At 42.8% G+C, this 18,045-nt stretch overlaps 1 protein-coding gene across 1 annotated transcript in view; it reads right to left on the bottom strand.

The window, feature by feature from the left end:
• The window catches only part of TRABD2B (TraB domain containing 2B), a 262,789-nt gene that overhangs the window by 116,026 nt on the left and 128,718 nt on the right, over positions 1-18,045 (bottom strand). The window contains exon 3 of the mRNA XM_059853866.1: positions 3,309-3,455. Coding sequence (XP_059709849.1) covers positions 3,309-3,455 — 147 coding nt within the window. The remainder of the gene's footprint in view (positions 1-3,308; positions 3,456-18,045) is intronic.

Here is an 18,045-nt window from a genome sequence, read left to right as displayed (position 1 = left end):
GACACGGGGCCCTGCTCATACCCCTTCATTCTGGGCACCCTGGCTAAGCTGCACTTCACAAGCCCAAGGTGAGCAGCATCTCCCTGGGGTAGTCCTGTCCCTACCCATGGGTGACAAAGGAGATGTCCTGTGACCTAAAGCCTCCTCTGGACTAGGAAGTACCTTTCCTTGCAGCTTTCCTACCAGCACCATCCTGTCTGTGCACAGTCTTGGTCCCAGAAGGACTCTGCCCTCTCCTCCCAAATGCTGCAGGACTCAGGAATGTGCAGGAAACCTCACACTTCCCAAATCTCTTTGGGAGGCTGAAGAGGCTCAAGGAACTTATCTGTCACACGTCAGGTCAACAGTGCTGGTATTTCCTCTTCTGGTCCTTTCTGCTCCAAGATGATTTTTGCACTAAAGGCACCTCAGCATCTTCCAGACAGCTATGGAAGCTGCTTCATCTCTGAAGAGTCACACTGGAGGCATTTAGGAAGTTACTGCACACACATAAATACTCTCCCTTTCCCTGCCACTGTCCCCACAGCGACCTTGAGCTTTATCACCTCCTTCCCAGTCCATTATAGCCACCTCAACCATCAGCTCTAAACTGAGCCAACTGTTGGACAGTTTACCTGTATTCTGCAGCTCCTGATAACCTTCAAGGGACAAGCAGGCATGAATAACCTTAAACAGCATCCCAAATTAGTCCTAAAAGAGTGAGTCCCATCCTTCTTGCAGTTCTCCTGAGCTGCCCCAGATGGAGCTGAATTCCCTGGCCTCCAGCATTCACATGGGTGTTGATTCCTACAACCCCATTCCTGATCTTTTGTTCCCTTCTACGGGGTATTTCAAGGCTGTGTTAACAGTACCAGCTTCAACTCTTATCAGGCCTCTAAAGAGCTGGGCCAGCAGCTGGATATCATGGAAGAAGGGACACACCTTCAAAAATCACTGTGGCACTCTTGTCCCAAGACTGTCATGGGTACCAGCCCTGAATTGCAACAGACTCAGCACATGATAAATCCCTGTGCCTACATTTAATGTCTCCAGAGAGAGATCCCACAGGGAATCTTTCATGTGTAATATCTGAGTCAGGCTAATCTAATTTGGTAACCAAATGGCAAAAACTCTCTATGACAGAGTCTTTCATCCTTGCGAAAAACCACAGAGAACAAACTTTGGAATGACCCCAACTGGCAAACCCTGACTTCAATAGGGAGTTTATTTTACATTTTAATTTTCTATTTTGTTCTGCTTGCAGTTAAAATAAATGGTATAGAGCTGGTTTATAAAAACACTACCAAACAAAAAAACTCTTTACCCAACAGTACTGCACAATATTTAGAGTTCTGCAGGGACCAGTATACATAGAGGGATTTTAATTTTCCATGGCCTGTAAGCGTTATAATCTCCATCAACTGCATGCACTCTGGGACCATGACTAACACCAGGGCTTGAACTCTGACTGGTTGTTGGCTTCTTTCTTCTGTCTTTAACACTGTTTTGAAACTCACACTTAATCCAATAATTTGCAGGAATAAAGAAGTTTTTACAGCAAACGGCTCCCCTCAAGTCTAACCCACAGGTCCGTTATAGGACAATGTGTCAATAAATCAGAGGTGTCTGTGAGTCCGTGCAACTGCTGTGAATGACCACAACTCATCTTAGGGACAAAGGCTTTACTTATTAGGGAGATTACACTGGTAGAGATTAAAAGGTGACACAGGACTGTCTTCAGGGTTTAACTAACAGCAGTCCTTTTATAGCATCCATGGCAAATATTCCACTACATCTTGCTTGTTAATTCCTTGTTTATCATGTGTGCTGTGCCTCAAATATTCAGGAATAGTTATAATGACTGACTTCTCCAGGAACCTCTAAATTCATGAGCTCCCTACCTTTTCCAACTCATATTCCACATCTTTAAAGACATATTCCTTCCCAAGTTGCTTTCTCCCCTTACTTTTCAGTGCAAAGCTGACCAGAATGAACAGCTCTGGCAGCTTTGGTATGACACATTCTTGTGTTTCAGTGCTGCCACGTTAACCACCCTGGTATGTCCTGCTCAGTCATGCTAAAACAATGCTTCATTTTCTAGGACTGAGTTAACAGGGACACCAAAGGGGTTTTATCCCATGTTGGGGCCCCACTTGCTTCACCAGCTGTTCTGGTGAGAAACAAGTGACCCACAGAGCCCTGTGCAATCCAAGATAGTGATGGCAAGATAAAAATGTCTGAGAGACCTCTGCCCCAATCCACAGACTGACCTTACCTTGTCTCAGTTCTCTCTGGAAGTCACATAGCTCTCCTAGGCTTGCTATCATGGACTGCTATCATGATTTAATTCTTTCACTGGCAAAAGACATACAATAGTGTGGCTGTCAAATTTACACAAGTTTGCCCCAAGTGAGTCACTGCACCTGAGACTGGGATCTGGGAATACTGATCAAAAGCAGGAGATGTTGGAGATGACATCCAAAGACCAAGTTTTCATAGAATTAACTGGAAAGGAGAAAGAGGAATCTCAGTTTGCCATGAAGCATCAAACTGGTCTGGAAAGCAGATTTCTGCTCCCTTGAGAGTTTTTAATAGCTTTGGATAACTAAGATAAACAGAGACTGAAGGGCTGTCTGAAACACACACAGAATTATTGAATTATGACATGTTTGAGAGGTTATTTACTTTACAGAGTATTTACATAAGGTCCACTTCCTCTTCATATATATGCTCAAACATTACAAAGATTCCCTCTCCACCCTTAATGAGGAGTCTGCATTCAACAGCCCCAAACATCCAGAATTAACCTTTTTTCAAGAACATCCCTTGGAAAGTTTTCCAGGCAGTCCATTCCTTGTTCCTAGTAACAAGCAATAGGGCAAGAGGAAATAGCCTCAAGTGGCACTAGGGGAGGTTTGGATTGGACACTAGGAAATATTTATTCATCAGAAGGGCTGTCAAGCATTGGAACAGGCTGCTCAAAGAAGTGTTGGAGTCACCATCCCAGGAGGTATTTAAAAGATGTGTGGATGTGGTGCTTGGGCACACGGTTTAGCTGTGGACTTGGCAGTGCTGGCTTAGCAGTTAACTCAATGATCTTGGAGGTCTTTTTGAACCTAAACCATTCTATGATTCCCCAGAGCCTGAGCAAAACCAGGGAAATTCCACTCTCTCACCAGGCAAATGAGGCACGTGTGGAAAGAAAACACAGGGCATTAAAAGGAAGAGGGGAAAGAGGGATCAGAATATGAAGTGATGACTGGGATATTGCTATTAAAGCAGCTGATTTTTCCTCAATTCTCTGGCCCATCTGGAACAATTCTGCTCACCTGAGAAGTGTCATGGTTGAATATCACAGCGTTCAGGTCTCCACAGTTGTAGTGCTTGATGAGATCCTCGGTGGTGTAAGGGGCCTGCAAACTCCCTGCTCGAAGGCTTTCATGTTGGAGCAGAGTCTGGTTTAGAGCAAACAGCACCTGCAGAAACACAGGCAGGAAAAAAGAGAAAAAGTTAAATATAGTAGGAATCAAAACAACAAAGACTAAAGGACAAAACTTTGAAAGACTTTCCTGCACTTGAAGTCTATTCCCTTTATCCATTCTGGCCCACGGTAACAAGGGATGGTCTTTAGGCATTCCCAAATGGAAAAGCATTCAGGTGCTGCAAGACCCTGTAATAATCTCCACAGAGTATAACTTCACAACAGATACATATTGCTCAGAGGTCACAGTCTCAGAACTCTTGGGCTCTCTGTGCTGGTTAATTTGCTTGATGACAGACACTCGAATGGAAACTCCCCTAAATGAGGAATGGTCTAGTGCTTCTGACTGTCTCCTGTACCCTAGTTTAAATCCAAAGCCCAAACTCAGTCGAAAGGTTTTTGAGAAAAAAACCAAAATCTTCTGAACTTCTGAAGTCAAAGGTGTTGTATTGGAACTTTGTGCACGCTTGTAATAACAAAAACTTTAGGAAATTCATTATTAGTCTCCCTCCTTTTGTCTTTCCTCCTTCACCCCCCTATTTGCAAAGAAAGAAGAGAGATAGAGATCTGTAACACTGTCCCAGAAGACTGGTCCAGTATCCCCATCCCAAACCTGAAAAAAACCCAAAAAAAGCAGAAGCACTATTTACTGTGTAATTTTGGGTAACCGAAAGAAAAATAAATCCTTAAATATTAGAATTTTTTCCCCCTTGAATTGACCAAACAAAGCCTAAAAAAACCCCAAGCAAACAAACAAAAAGCCCTCTGCCACAAAAAACTCCCCACACCCAGAAGAAAAAAACAAATAAAATCAAATTTAAAAAGAACCACTAAGTTTCACATGAAGTACGAAAATCTTTTTAGATTTGTGACAGACTAGGGGAGTAATATATACCAGTTATTGTACCACCAAGTCTGGGCTTTACATGTTCTGCTTTCCAAGAACTTTCTGAAGAAACTTGATAAAAAGTAGATGAATAAATCAGAAGAACAGCAGTGAAGACTTTTGTCATGAACTATATAAATAAACAAACACACTTTTCCTAAAATAAAGTGGAATGTGGTGATGGTGAATTCAGACTTCTGAAAAATTATATTGATGTGTCATTTTTCATGAAAAGACTCCTGCATCCCTCAGTCTCATATTTCACCACTTTTTAAGCTTTTCTCATTTATAACAGCAGTGCCCCACTCTTCCCAGAGAATAACAATCCTCTCAAAATCTGAGCAAGGTAATTCCTGCTGAGCTCCAGTCTGGGACCCGAATTCTTACCTTCTTAAATTTTAGCAACTGAACCCACTTCAAGGAGTGAACCCAAGAGGAGTTTAAAATCAGCAATTTACATATGTATTTGCAGGATGGAAGCCTTTCTTAGTTTAAAATTATGATTCCCATTGAAGTTTATCTGAAGGTGAAGGAGAGGAAGTTGCAAAATCTCATGTATATAAAAAAGCGTATCGGATATTTAATTATTAAAAATAACATTGATTATGTTAGTGATATTAATAATAACAAAGGATGTCCAGAGCACTAACAGCCTCAATAAAAAGCTGTTACATGCTAACTAACATACACAAATTGGGTTGAGGAAAAGCAAATGCTACTTTTTAATTTACTTTAAAAAAAAAATAAGATGGTCTTTCAACTGAACCTGTTATACCTCAATTTGGCAATTGGTTCTCCATTAAGAGCCAAGCCTAAAAGATTTCCTTGCCCAGATCTAAGGGTCTCTTCAGGCTTTTCTACAAAGAGATCAAGCTTTCCCAGGACCACAGCTTGAAGTTAAGCATCTTCCTAACTTAGTTTTTCTCTAATTTAAAAAATATGAAAAAAACACAGTTTGAAAAATTTCTAACGTTTGAAAGGATCTGAGCTTTTTCTTTTTCCCCTAAGGGCTACATCTTGAAGAGGAAATGGTTCATCCCAGGATTTCCTGGGGATTCTAAACATTTTGACTAATAAAAATAAAAGCTTAGAAAAACATTGACAGGAAAAATGAGAGCAGAGGTTTTCCCAAAATGCTTTTAGCAAAATCCTTCTCATTTTTGATTTTTTAAACAATGGATGATAGTGGATTTTTATATACAAAAATATGTATATACACAGGCACACACACATATACAAACCACCAACAAGCCCTGAGGCAAGACCGTGTGTTTTATGATAAAATATTAAGAAGGCAATAAACAAATCCTTACATACTTTACTTCCAATGCCTTTTCCCCCCTTTCTCTCTCTCTCACTCTTTTTGTTGTTGTTGTTGTTATTCTGGGGAAATCAGTCCTGTGCATTAATGCTGTGGGTCTTTCTCCTGTGAATAAGTTTGGAACCTATTACATTATTTCAGTCACCTTTTCAGAGGGTTAGAAATCTTGAAGAAAATTGTCTATGTGTTCCTCAAAAATCAGCCTGCAGAGAAGTTCACCGTACCAATTCACTTCTTATAAGACACCAAAGATTCCAAATGAGAGAGAATGAGTTATTTTGCAGTTTTTGGCAGATGCCCCCCCATGATTTCATCGGTGCCAGGACATTAATTTCCCTGCTTTCTGCCTCAGAGCAGCTTTGGAACCTAGAGGTGATGCTGGCCACCAGCTGAACCCATCCAGCACGTTGCTGTCACTGCAGGGAGCTCAGCACTGGGTTCAAACTTCTGCCCCAAAAGCAACTCCAGAGATTTTATTTTTGGAGGAAAGCTAAAATCAGAATCTTGAACACTTGAATATGGAATTAACTGATTTCTAGAGAATTTCTAAAATGTTCTCATTTCTTGCTTAATCAAGCCATAACCACCATGGATTTTGGTTGGGTGGCTCAAAACAAATTTAAAGAGAAGCGGGGTCTCATCACAGTCGCCTGCTTCCTGGCTGGATTTGTGGACCATTTCCTTCAGAGTCAGCTTAAAGGCAGCTTAAAACCCAAATTTATTTTTCCTTACTGTTCAGATAATGCCACAAAAACAACGCTGTTTCCTTCCCTTCTCTCTATCTTAATATCACTGACCCCACGACCCCCAGCCTAATCCTCTATCTGAGTTAAATCTCCCAGAGCTGCCTGAGATTACTGAACAACTGATGAGTTCAAAATAAACACACTTGGAGTAACTGCCTATACACAGTCCCACCTAATAAACAGAGCAGACAGGATTTGTTCTGGGAAGCAATGGGAAGTTATGACTTTGGCTCTTGGGAAGTGCATTTTTATGGTGCTCACTCTGGTGTGCTTTGAAGACATTTTTGCATGTCTGTCTCTGGCCCTACTGCTTGTGATTGACCAGCCTTTTAATCTGGGTGGTGTCATTCCCCCAACACAGAGATTTTATTTGGAGACACCAGTTCAGCCCTCAGGGCAGTCCGGTTTTACTGTCAGTGGGAGTGGGTCCTACAAGTCCTCACAGTCCCAGGGACCACTGGTCCAGACATTTTTGGAGTTGTTTTGCACAGCCTTTGGACCTCTCAAAGAAAAGGGGCTGGACCAGTGAAGATCTTCACTAACAGCTTTACTGATCACCTTGACACTCATGCAGTATTCCCCCTCTCCATGCTTCTGGATTACGGATCCAGGAGTCACATAAGAACAGAAGGAATGGGTTACAGAAGCAAACCTCCTATATAAATCAACTTGAATGTTTATGGTGTTTAACTTTCACCTTCAAAAAGATAGAGGATTATAAAACCTCCAAACCACACATAAAGCAGGCAGACATAACTGCAGTGGGTCCTAAGGTCTTGAGGCTGGCACTGCCCAGAAGTGTTGGTATCAGAAGTTGTCCTTGGGACAATTTGAATATTGTTTTGCAAACACATTGGTGAGGTTGGAGGTTTGATTTTATGTGATAATTTAATGGGAGTTGGTTTTTAGGGAAGTAAATCTAATCTACAGAAACAGATCTAGAGAACCACTGCCACCTTTTTAAAGAGGGAGGGGAAGTGAATAAATGTGTATTTGGAATGAGCTTAGGAACACTCCAGCCTTTCCACCAGAAAAAATTTTCTTCATTGAACTTGGGTTTGGGAGAAAAGCTAGATGCAAATGCCATTTATTCCAAGGTATCCTCACAACCATTCACATAACATGTTTTATTATGCCAGGCCAGCAGCTTCAAATTGGGCATTTGAAGGCTCCTAAAGGCAAGCACCATGTTAGTGCTGTATGTGATAGCTAAGGAGGAGGAAAACACAGCCTCTGTGCCAGAGTGATTTCTCCTTATCCATGTTCTGTACATTTGTCTCTAGCTGAAGAGCATAAGAAGGCCCAGAAAACAAAAACCAAGCTAACGCTCATCAAATACATCATCATTCCTGGTTACATCAGCAGTGAACAGGTGGACCTGTGCACTTGTGGAATCAAGTGGAAAGGTTGCCAGGTCCACCTCTTTGCTTTTTCTAACTAAAGCCACAAATAATGCTGCAATGGGGAAAAAAAAAAAAGCTTTGTGGGGACATCTAATAAGCAGCTTTAAAATAAGACAAGGAAAACCTTATTCACAGATAAAATGCTTGAGTAGTCCCAAACCTTCCTATGAAATACATTGCTAATAAAACAGACAACAAATTCAGGAATTACAACACAAGAAACACATTTTTTGTTAAACTTAAGACAAATTTGAGCTGTGTCCTTCTGGTGTGTTTGCTATACAGGAGACTTGAAGATGAAAGGCAAGCCTAGGAAAACTCTCAGGCTGAGCTTTGCATTCACAGGACTCCAGTAGCTGGAATTACAGGATGACCCCTGCACAGACCCATGATTAATAACAATACCACAAAAACAAGTACTTAAATTTCACACTATGATGTCAGCTCTTGAGCAGTCAACTTATTGTTTTCCTTTGCTCTCTCTTTTGGACATGTGCCACCACAATGCAAACACTAAATAAGCATTACTGGAAGTGTTTGAGTGACTGTATCCTGTCAGTGCCAAGACTGCAATTCCAGAAAAGAAATACCCACTCCCCTACTTGGTTCAAAAAAAACTGCAACATAAAGATTGAGATATATACAGTTCTGTAGGGGTTCTCCTTTCTTAGTTATCCTAATCTGTGATCAAACAGAAAATCAAATATACTGTTTCAGGTCAAAATAGTTACTTGGGGGAGGAACAGAAGAAAGAAAAATGCAAGTCCCTGATTTTCCAGATTAATGAAAAGCAATAAAAGTGCTTGCCCAAATCTGTTCAGTTCCATTGGTTTCCACAAGACGGGTTTCCCCTTTCCTTGAATCTCTTGTGCTATTGCTAGGAATTAGTGAGCTGTGAAACTCACCTAATGAGGTCAGCATCAGGAAACAGCTCTGGAAAAACAGGTCCTGGGGGATCTACTAAAGGACTCCCCCAGTGTCCAAACGAAATCCTGGATGCATTGGCACATTGTACAGCCAGGGCTGTGGGAGGAACGTGCCCAGCTTTGTTGTTGTTTTTCCTATAAAGGGACAGCTAAGGAAAGTGAAACTATTAACTCATCCACTGGAATTTCTACTCCCAAACCGTGCTCCCTGTTAAAGCTGCTCATAAAAGCCTTTCGGCTAGTTAGTTCCATATGTTCCCCAAATCCGCAGTTATTGCTTCTGAAAGGCAGGAGTAGTTAACAGTCTGCGGCTTGGCACTGACCAGGGAGACCCAGGGACCTTGCTTTCCCCTCCCTTTCAAACTGCCAATTAACCAGTTTAATAAACCAGTTTGAATCTGACTGAGGTGCTTGGAGAAACCCCAAACCACCACCCATCCTAGGGCTTGGCCACGACAGTGACACAGGGGTGTGGCCCAGGGCAGAGCAGTCATGCTACTGATGTCCAGCTACTGGACTAAGATTGGTTTTCTTGATGCTGGGAAAGCTGCAGGGACCTTGAGGCCCCAGTTTTCAGCCCTACATGCGCAAAGCTTCAGCTGAAGCTGACTCTAACAGCTTGACTTTAGCCTCCTGACTTTTCTCCTAATGCAGACATCCCATGATAAACTTGCACAGGTGAAAGTAATTTTGCTTTTTTATTTTATTTTTGCTGTGTTTTGATTGAATCAATAACCAACAGAAAACTTCTATACATCAAACACTGCAGAGTGCATGAGAACCCCATTCTCTCAGCCTTAAGTCCCCCAAGCCAGAAAAGGAGTCTCCTGGTTGATGACATTCCCTGGGCTGGCCCTACTACACTATTGCTTCTGCTCCAAGTTCCTGTCTTCAGTAGGGCTGGGGCAGGCACAGGGTTCAGTGAGACCCTGGAGAGCAGCAGTTTGGGGATCTGGTGGGTTATGTGATAGAACAGGCAAGACAGCAACAGTTTGGGCTCTTAGATGCAATTCTTGTCTTGCACAAGGTCATTAAGACAACAAAGACATGGAATTAATTTCTGTCCTGAAAGCACTTTTAAAACTTATACTATAATACACTTCATACTTCTGGCATGAGAGAGCACTCTTCCTTCTTGAAGGAAGGTGGAACTCAGACTGATTCTAAAGCATATTCCTCCTTCCTAGCTATTCCTCCTCACCTCAGCTATTCAGTTATGCGACTTAAAGAAAGGACATACTAGACAACAAAATACTGCATATGAAATGCTGACCAGTAACCTAAAAATCCCATGTTAGTTTTAATCAAGTCAGACATGATGGTGTAACTTGCTTTGGCTTCTTTCTTTACACCCTTCATGTTAATTTGTGATGAAGCAGTAACAGGTCTTTCAGGGCTGAGTAGCTGGCAACTGGGCTTGATTTTAAACAACCCATAAAAGGTATCAGAAAGACCATTGTGAGGGCAAAAGGCTGGACTGCTCAATTGGTGTGAATGGACCCAACTCCATGAAGAGAAAGGAGATGGACTGTGTGACACTGGAAGTCTAAAGCAGCAGCCCTGGATCATGTGAAACCCAAAGGCACAGAGGAAGGCAGAGACATTTCTCACCCAGACAAAGAGGGAAATGTTCCAGTGGGACAAACTGGACAGGGCCCTGCTGCCTATCTGGTGCTGCCCATCTGCCGCTGCCCTGGGCTGGCTGCCAGCCTGGCTCCTGCACACCTCTGGGTCCCCACAATTGCCCCCTGTGCCACCACCCCAGCAAGCCCTGCTTGGCCTCCAGCTCCACTTTGTCATTCCTGTTCTGGGGGTACCTCATCACTTACTAGTCAAGAGCAAAACCCCCTGTATTCAGAAAGTCCAAATGCTGCCTCAGTGTCAGGGAACCCTGCCCCACACACCCCCCCCCACGTAACACAAGAGATCTGTGGGCACTGGAAGTTTGTGCCGAGGTTTCTGGAGAAGAGCAGTGTTCCAGCAGAGGTGCCGCAGCGTCTGCAGCACGTTGCTCAAAGGTGTCACTGAAACAAAAACAGTCAGCTCAGATAAGCCCAACATCCCCAAAAGTGTCTGGTAGCAGATACTTTGGGAAAGCATGTAAGAAATGAGGTGAGCAGAGCGTGAACTTTTCTCAGACAACACTTCCCATCTTCTGGAAATCTGCCAGTTGGGGACCTTGTGGATGAAAATACCTCTTCTCCTATCACTCCTTCCCACCCACCTCCCTGCTCCCCATGCCTTCACCTCAAAATTATCCCTGTGCTTGGTTGCACCACTCTTCTGAAGAGCAGCCATCTGCCTGCTCTACGCAGAGAGGAGCTCTCAGCCTGCTGCTTTGCTCAGCGATTTCACTCCCAAATGGAAGCCTGGCAGGACGCCCGAAGGGCAGCGCCCACGATCACTTTTCTCCACCTTAAATGGGCACATTGTCCCTTCACCTTCACAGGGGGCACATGAAATCCTTCCCAAGAACCTGAAACCACGTTTGCGCTCGGCTCACAAGTAAAATTGTTACCGGGCCCTTCTGGGGTTTCGATTTTTCTTTTTTTGTCTCCACTGTAACAGAAGGAATGTGGGAACATGCCCTGAGTGGAACAGACCAGTTGGCCCCGGTGACGAGTGAGCTGCAACGAAAGGGGCACCCTCATGGAGAAAAGCAAAGCTCTGGGGTGGTTTGGGGAACTCCCAGCTTTAGACACCCAGCCTGAGACATTTTTTCTTTTACAGCCTACTTTCAGAATATGCTAAGCATCCACCCACTGAAAAATGCAACCTGTCCTGGGTATATTTAATTTGGGGTTTATTCATATTACTGCTTAATTTTGAACTGTTGCTTTTTAATTACCAGCTGAAGCTACATAGTAAAATGGACTAGCCCCACAGGCATGTTTTTCTTTCTATTATATTACAGTGAGGCAGCAGATTAACTCCTTCAGCCATCCCAGCTTAACACCTCGCGATGCCAGCACGGCCCCTTTCCAAACTGCTGCTCCTGCAGCAGGAATGGCTGGAGGGGACACAGATCTTTCTGTCCTGAATTTCCAACTCCCAGCCTGAGGTATCAGCACAAGCAGGTGCCAATTTCAATATGCATCTATCCTGGAGAGTAAATCACAGCCCATCAGGAAGGGGAGCACTTTCCAGGGAGCTAGATGGAGCTGCAACTTCTGGCCAAGGACAAACACTCTGGGGCAACAACTGTCTCAGCTTTCTAGTCTCCACATGATCACCACTGAGATAACAGCTGTAGGAAAGGGAATGTTTCCTAAGCCTGAAGGAGGGTGAATCTTCATGAGGTCCAGCAGGGAAAGGGGAAAAAAATAGAAATTACAATTCAAGTCAGCACAAGAAAAGAAAAACTTCAAGAGGAAGCAGGGAGCTGAACTCATCAGGGATAAGCACTTGTTTTGACCTATTGTTTTTTCCTTTAGCTTAGCATTATCTAAATAAGATAAAGATGAAGTAATTTTATTATGCAAGATGTTTGTGCCACTGGGATACATAGTGACCAGGCATGGAGTACCCCACGTCTCTTAAGAAACACAAGGCTTGATCTAGCAGCTGCTCGCTTTGGGTCTTCCCCACCTGGAGCAAATCTATGCCCTTAACCAGGACAGATGATGGGACCCCATCTGTGCCAGCTGTTACAGGGCACAGAGGTCCCTGGGTGGCCTTACCAAGACAGCCCCTCTTTGTCCTGGGAATCCACAGTTAAATCCTCAGGGTCAGAGTATCAGTGCAGACCTTGTAAAACACAGGTGATGGGCAGTGCTCACCCCTCGTGCTGCCTCCCTCTCCCGGAGCTGCTGCATCAAAGCATGAAAATGGTTGAAGCTGGTGCTCCCCTCCAGAGTGTTGCAGGCCTGGTGCAGTCTATATAAAAATTACTTAAAATTCAGTTAGCCAGGGAAAGAAGGTGACCTACCCATCAAATCACAGCAGCTCAAATTTCTAATATCATCTACTTGCAGCCAAGCATTTGCCTTCAAATTAGGCAGAGGCCAAGAATAATTACTTACTATTCACTGAGATATTTACATCAATTATTCAGCAAATAAATTCAGCTAACAAATAGCTTCAAGGGAACCGCAATCTATTCACAGTCGAGTTGCCAAACCAGAAGATAATTATAAAATTAATTATTTGCAACAAACTTCTCTGTTAGCTTTCAAAATCAGAATGATAAATTCAGACACTTTATTTTCTACTATATATTGGCTCCCTCAATCTAATGCTCCTGTTTATGAATTATAGGAGGTTATAGCTGTCTCTTGAAAGATAACTATAATTATATTTTCATTATTATTGGAACTAAAAGATTTTTTTGCTTGAAGGTTTTTTAAGCCTACCCTAACCAGTCTCCACTCCAGTCAGAGAACACCTATGAAATCAACTACCAGTGAGGACATGCTGCTAAAAAACCAAGAAGAGTGTTCTCAGATTCTTCCTTTCCTGGATAGAGCCAGGAACCAGATGCTGATGCAAAACATTTATTTAAATTGGTAAATTCTGAAGAAAGCACTTCATTCAAGTAATATTTTAGTTTTATTTTTTTTCTTCCAACTAAGAAAGGATGTAGAAGAATATTCTTTGCACAGCTTCATATATTACTGAAGGTGGGATATTTCCTCACATAAACGAATACCAAAAAGAGTAATTAATACTGTTTCAGGCACCATTCTGGTCTATGCACATAAGCAGCAGAGAGAATACCTGATAGAGATCTGCCTCAGGTTCACCTTCTGCCCCTGTAGCAGCATCTCCTCACTCCTTACAAGCACTCACAGAATTTGAGCCAAATAAACTCCTTCTCCCTCCCCCCACTTTTTCCTTGCCTGTTTAATACTGATGCTCTGTAAATACACCCACAACTAAGCAATTACATGCTGCCAACCCCCGAAACACTCCATAAATGTCCAGCAGGTTTTTCCCTCCCCAGCTGTGCTTGACCAGGAAGATTCCCAGAAATTCTACAGCCACTGAAGGCATTGAACATGAGGACACAGCTCAGACAAGTCCTAAAGACTCCAAAGGGAGAAAAAGCAACTCCCAAAAGCAAATGTCTTTGATCTTGCCCTGAAATAATATGGATGGATAACAGCCTTTTGCACAGTCACAAGAGTGGGGCTGGAGATCAGAGGCTTCAGTCCACTATTCAACCTCAGGACAGAAGGGAAGATGCCCAAGGAAAAATCCCAAAGCAGTGGTGTGGGTACTGAGCAGAACACAGAGGATTACTTCCAGGTTTGACTTCACTTCCTAAGGCTTACTCCGACAAGTACAAGGAGGCTCATCTGGTGTAATTTAGCATTGTCCTGATGACTGACACCCATTGAAATCCTGCCCACACATCCCAGAGGAGGAGATGGGGATGGTGCAAGGGGTAGGAAATTACATCCTCCAAAACCTGTGGGGGATCAGCTCATTTTGAAGATAATATCTGATGTGCACTTCTTCCCTGCTCTGGGTCTTTTTACCTTCCATAAACCAGGTAGGATGGGGAGCAGGTTCAGGTGCTTTATAGGCCAATTCCATTGCAGATGGGAGTTGATCAGATTAAGTTGCCCCAACCATCCTTTACTAATTCACTTGGCAGGGAATTTTGCCCTCTGTTTATATTTTGTGCACATGTAGCTATCCTTTCCATTTAATTGTTCTTCAAATTTAAAATATAACTATAAAATTCTAAGAAACTTAGCTTGGATTTTGAGTAGCAAATGTTCTGGACCACTTAGAGATGAGGGGAAGCTCTGGAATTATTCAGTGAAGGCACAAACAGTGAACACATCTGAGAAAAATGTCAGAGAGTTTATATAGAGAGGCAAAAATTGAATAGATTGCAAAAGAAGTTGCTCAGGAAACATGGCTTTACTAAGCTCTGGTAACTAGAACTTACTGGATTCAAAGCATTAGGATAGAAGCATTACTAAGACAAAGACTTTGTGGAGTCTTGTTTAAATTGCAAATTCTGACTCTTTTTTTTCTGATGGGGTGACCTCTCCTCTTTGCTTTTAGGAAGCTAAATTACACTTTAGTTTGCCTGTTTTCATCACATTTTGCTTTGGGCACAAATGACTGCGAGCTCTGCTCTTTCTATGCTGATAGAAACTGAAAAGGGATTAACCAAAAAGCAATAAACTATTCCCTCCGAATTGTTAGCCCTACATTTTCTTATTAGTGTCTACCCACACTGACTTGAAACTTAGCAATGCTGGTTTTCTCCAGAGCTGTCAGCTGAAATAAGCTGGTTCTGTTCCTTGCAGGCTGCATTTGCCAGAGATATTTCTGCTTTCAAAACACGCCCCCTCCACCAAACACAGCAAGACTGTTGCCCTTTTCAGAATTTCCCACAGGTATATCGCAATGTTAAAGAGGGGACAAAACCAGCATGGCATTTTTCAAGCTATTATCATGGGAATGCTTTGTACACAAGAATGTCAGAGTGAAGCCTAGCCTCGTGCAGAGCTCTGAAGGTAGATGGATGAGTGTACGAGCCAGTGACTTGCAAAGATTACAGACCAGAGCCATTAAAGTCTTGAGAGGAGGGGAAGGATTCCTGATGCAAGAAGATAGTAAGATCTGAAAAGATCCACAAATCCCTTTCAGTTACAATGGAAGTTGCTCAAGAAAAGCAGTCCCATTGTCTTCTCTTTGGACTTTTCATAGGAGCACTGGGAATGGCAGAGCAGATGTGCTGTAGCATGGAATGAAAGCTCCCACCCAGCCCTAGACTTCTTAATGCCCCTTTTCCAGCCTCTTTGCTAATAAATTTAGATGTTCTGGCACCTGAAAGTTTCCAGATGATACTGCAAGCCAGCTATAGAGGACTGAAGTAAGTACCCTTGCCTCTGTTACACTGCCTGACCAAGAGACCAACTCCTAGCTGGCACTGGCATTCTTCAGAACTGGGCCTGCTGCCTACTCTGCAGTCTTGGGCAGAGTTTGACCCTTTGTATTCACAACTAAATGCTACCAGATGGATGCATTGGTTCAAAGGCTGGTGGAAACAATTAAGATTACAGGAAGCCACGTTTATCCTTCCACCTATAGCACTGAATTAATCATGGCTGATAGGGATCTAAGCAGAGCCCACTCAAGGCTCTGATTTATATCACTACCTGTCAAGAGATGGCAGAAGATTGCCCAGTAGCTGCTGAATGCTTTTCTCCCACCCTCATCCTCTCCTGGGGAGACAAATATAAGCCAGGACATTCTTGCTTTGCTCAGGATGCCATGAAACCTAACCTCCTGTTGACACAAGCATTAGGCCCCAGGACTGTATAACCGGTCACTGACAGAAAGATATAAGATAGAGCTTCCAAATTTGGCTGGCCACACACAGGCAGGCACTGGGATACGCATGTTCCTGGCTCCCAGGGCCTGCATACCTGTGAGGGAGACTCGGGGGCTGATGGACATCACAGGGCCCTCACCAAAACCATTTTTCAGTTGTGTCTTCTGGCAAATCCAGTGGCTGATGCTGCCTGAGATTCCTATGAATCCTGTTTCCTTCCTAGGTAGCAAAGGTTGAATTTTATTCTAAACAGAGGGAAGATCCAGGGAGCACTGGACAGCCGTGTCCCTATAGTTGCTATTAAAAGAATGACAAAGGAAGAGTGCCAGAACCCATCCATACTGGGTAGGACTGGAAGTCTGAGTGCCCCCATGTGAATCTGAATATTTGTGCTTAAATAAATTAAACTCGCAGTGCTCATCTACCTATCAGAAGTCTGGTGTCAAGACTGAGAGAGGACTCTCAGTAACTGTGGGCTCAGTGCTTTCTTTGGAAGTAAATCTCCTGAAGTCTGGATGCTCCCTTTCCCAGGGACTCACTGATGAGCACATTTCATGTCAAGCATGAAATGGGAATGCATCTGTTACCATATGCTAAGCTTTCCTCCATCCGTGGGAGGCAAAACAAAGACAAACAAGGAGGCTTGAGTCAACACAAGGGTTAATTTAAGCACTGAGCTTGCTTAAAATAAAAGCTGTCACCAACCAAAAAGAACAAGTAGCCATTGAAGAGAAAACTGTTGAGATTTATGGGCCCCATTCTAGAGACATAAAAGGGGAGTCAATCATCATTTGAAGTTTATTTTTTTAATAAGAGCTCCACAAATATTCCCCCCACTTTTCATTGCCAGAAACATAAGCTTGTGGCTGTGAAAAAGTTAAAAATTAGGGGTTTCCTAAGTGGGAGCAGAATACATGGCCACTCTGTATGACCCCAGCTACTCTAACAGCTACTGCTAATTCCCTGTGGAAGCATCAATAGCTTGTGAAATAGACTCTTTTCTTTTCTTGTACAAATTATTCCTTTATATTTTTGAACTTCTAAACCTCCTGGCTTAATAACAACTCCACACGAAAGAAGGAAAATAATTGAGTGTTTATAACAGCACACATCCTTTTTTATTATCATCCCAGGCTGTGGCACTTTCAGCTCAGCAAAGCTTTAGTCAAAGCTGCTCTGCAAAACTATTTGGAAATGAGAGGAGGAGAGGGATGGGAAGGACACCTCCTACATAGAACTGTGGTCAGTGGACATTTTTTAGATTTCTCAAACATATAGTTTCAATATATTCCACCTACTCCCTAAATTATAACCTACCCACTTACAACCTGATTCAGTTACAAACAGAAATTAAAACGTTGCTCCAACCTCACAGCCTGTGAGCTGCAGCACATCAGAATCTGGGTCATAAAAAACTGCAAAACAAAGCAAGAAAAAAAACTTAACCCACCCACACATGCAAGGAAAGAATGAAGCAAATCAGGGGAAAAATAACAGGAATAAACTGTCTTTAGCCTCTTTCTTTTTCCAGTTTTAAATGGAAAGCAATGTGACAGTTCTGCAACAGATTACAGTCTATTTATTTTCTCTAACAGATCTACAGTTGGTGGATTCTCCTCTACCTCCCAAAAGACTTACATGGCTTGAATTAAAAAAGGCTAACAGTAGAAAGTATGTTTATTCAATAGGAAATGGCCATGCCAGGCTCAGGAAGTCCTGCAGCAGGCCCTGCTCAGGCTCATCCTCCTCCAGCAGTTGGTTTAACAAGCACTAAATCACTGAGTCTTACATTCTAGATAATTTGCTGCCCAGTATCATCACTGTTGATTAATATGCTAACTCATAACAATGACAGATTCATAATAGTACACTTGGCAATTCATATTCTGAACTAGACACTCAGCCAGGGAACAATGCTGTGCCCTTCCAGGTCTGTGGTGCAGCACAATGCAGCCCTTCTATGAGAAGATTATGACAAGGTCAGATGAGAATTGTAAGGACTTGGC

Source organism: Haemorhous mexicanus, chromosome 9, assembly GCF_027477595.1.
Source record: "Haemorhous mexicanus isolate bHaeMex1 chromosome 9, bHaeMex1.pri, whole genome shotgun sequence".
NCBI lineage: Eukaryota > Metazoa > Chordata > Aves > Passeriformes > Fringillidae > Haemorhous > Haemorhous mexicanus.
The sequence above is the reverse complement of the archived record's forward strand: the minus strand, read 5'-3'. Positions and strand labels throughout refer to the sequence as shown.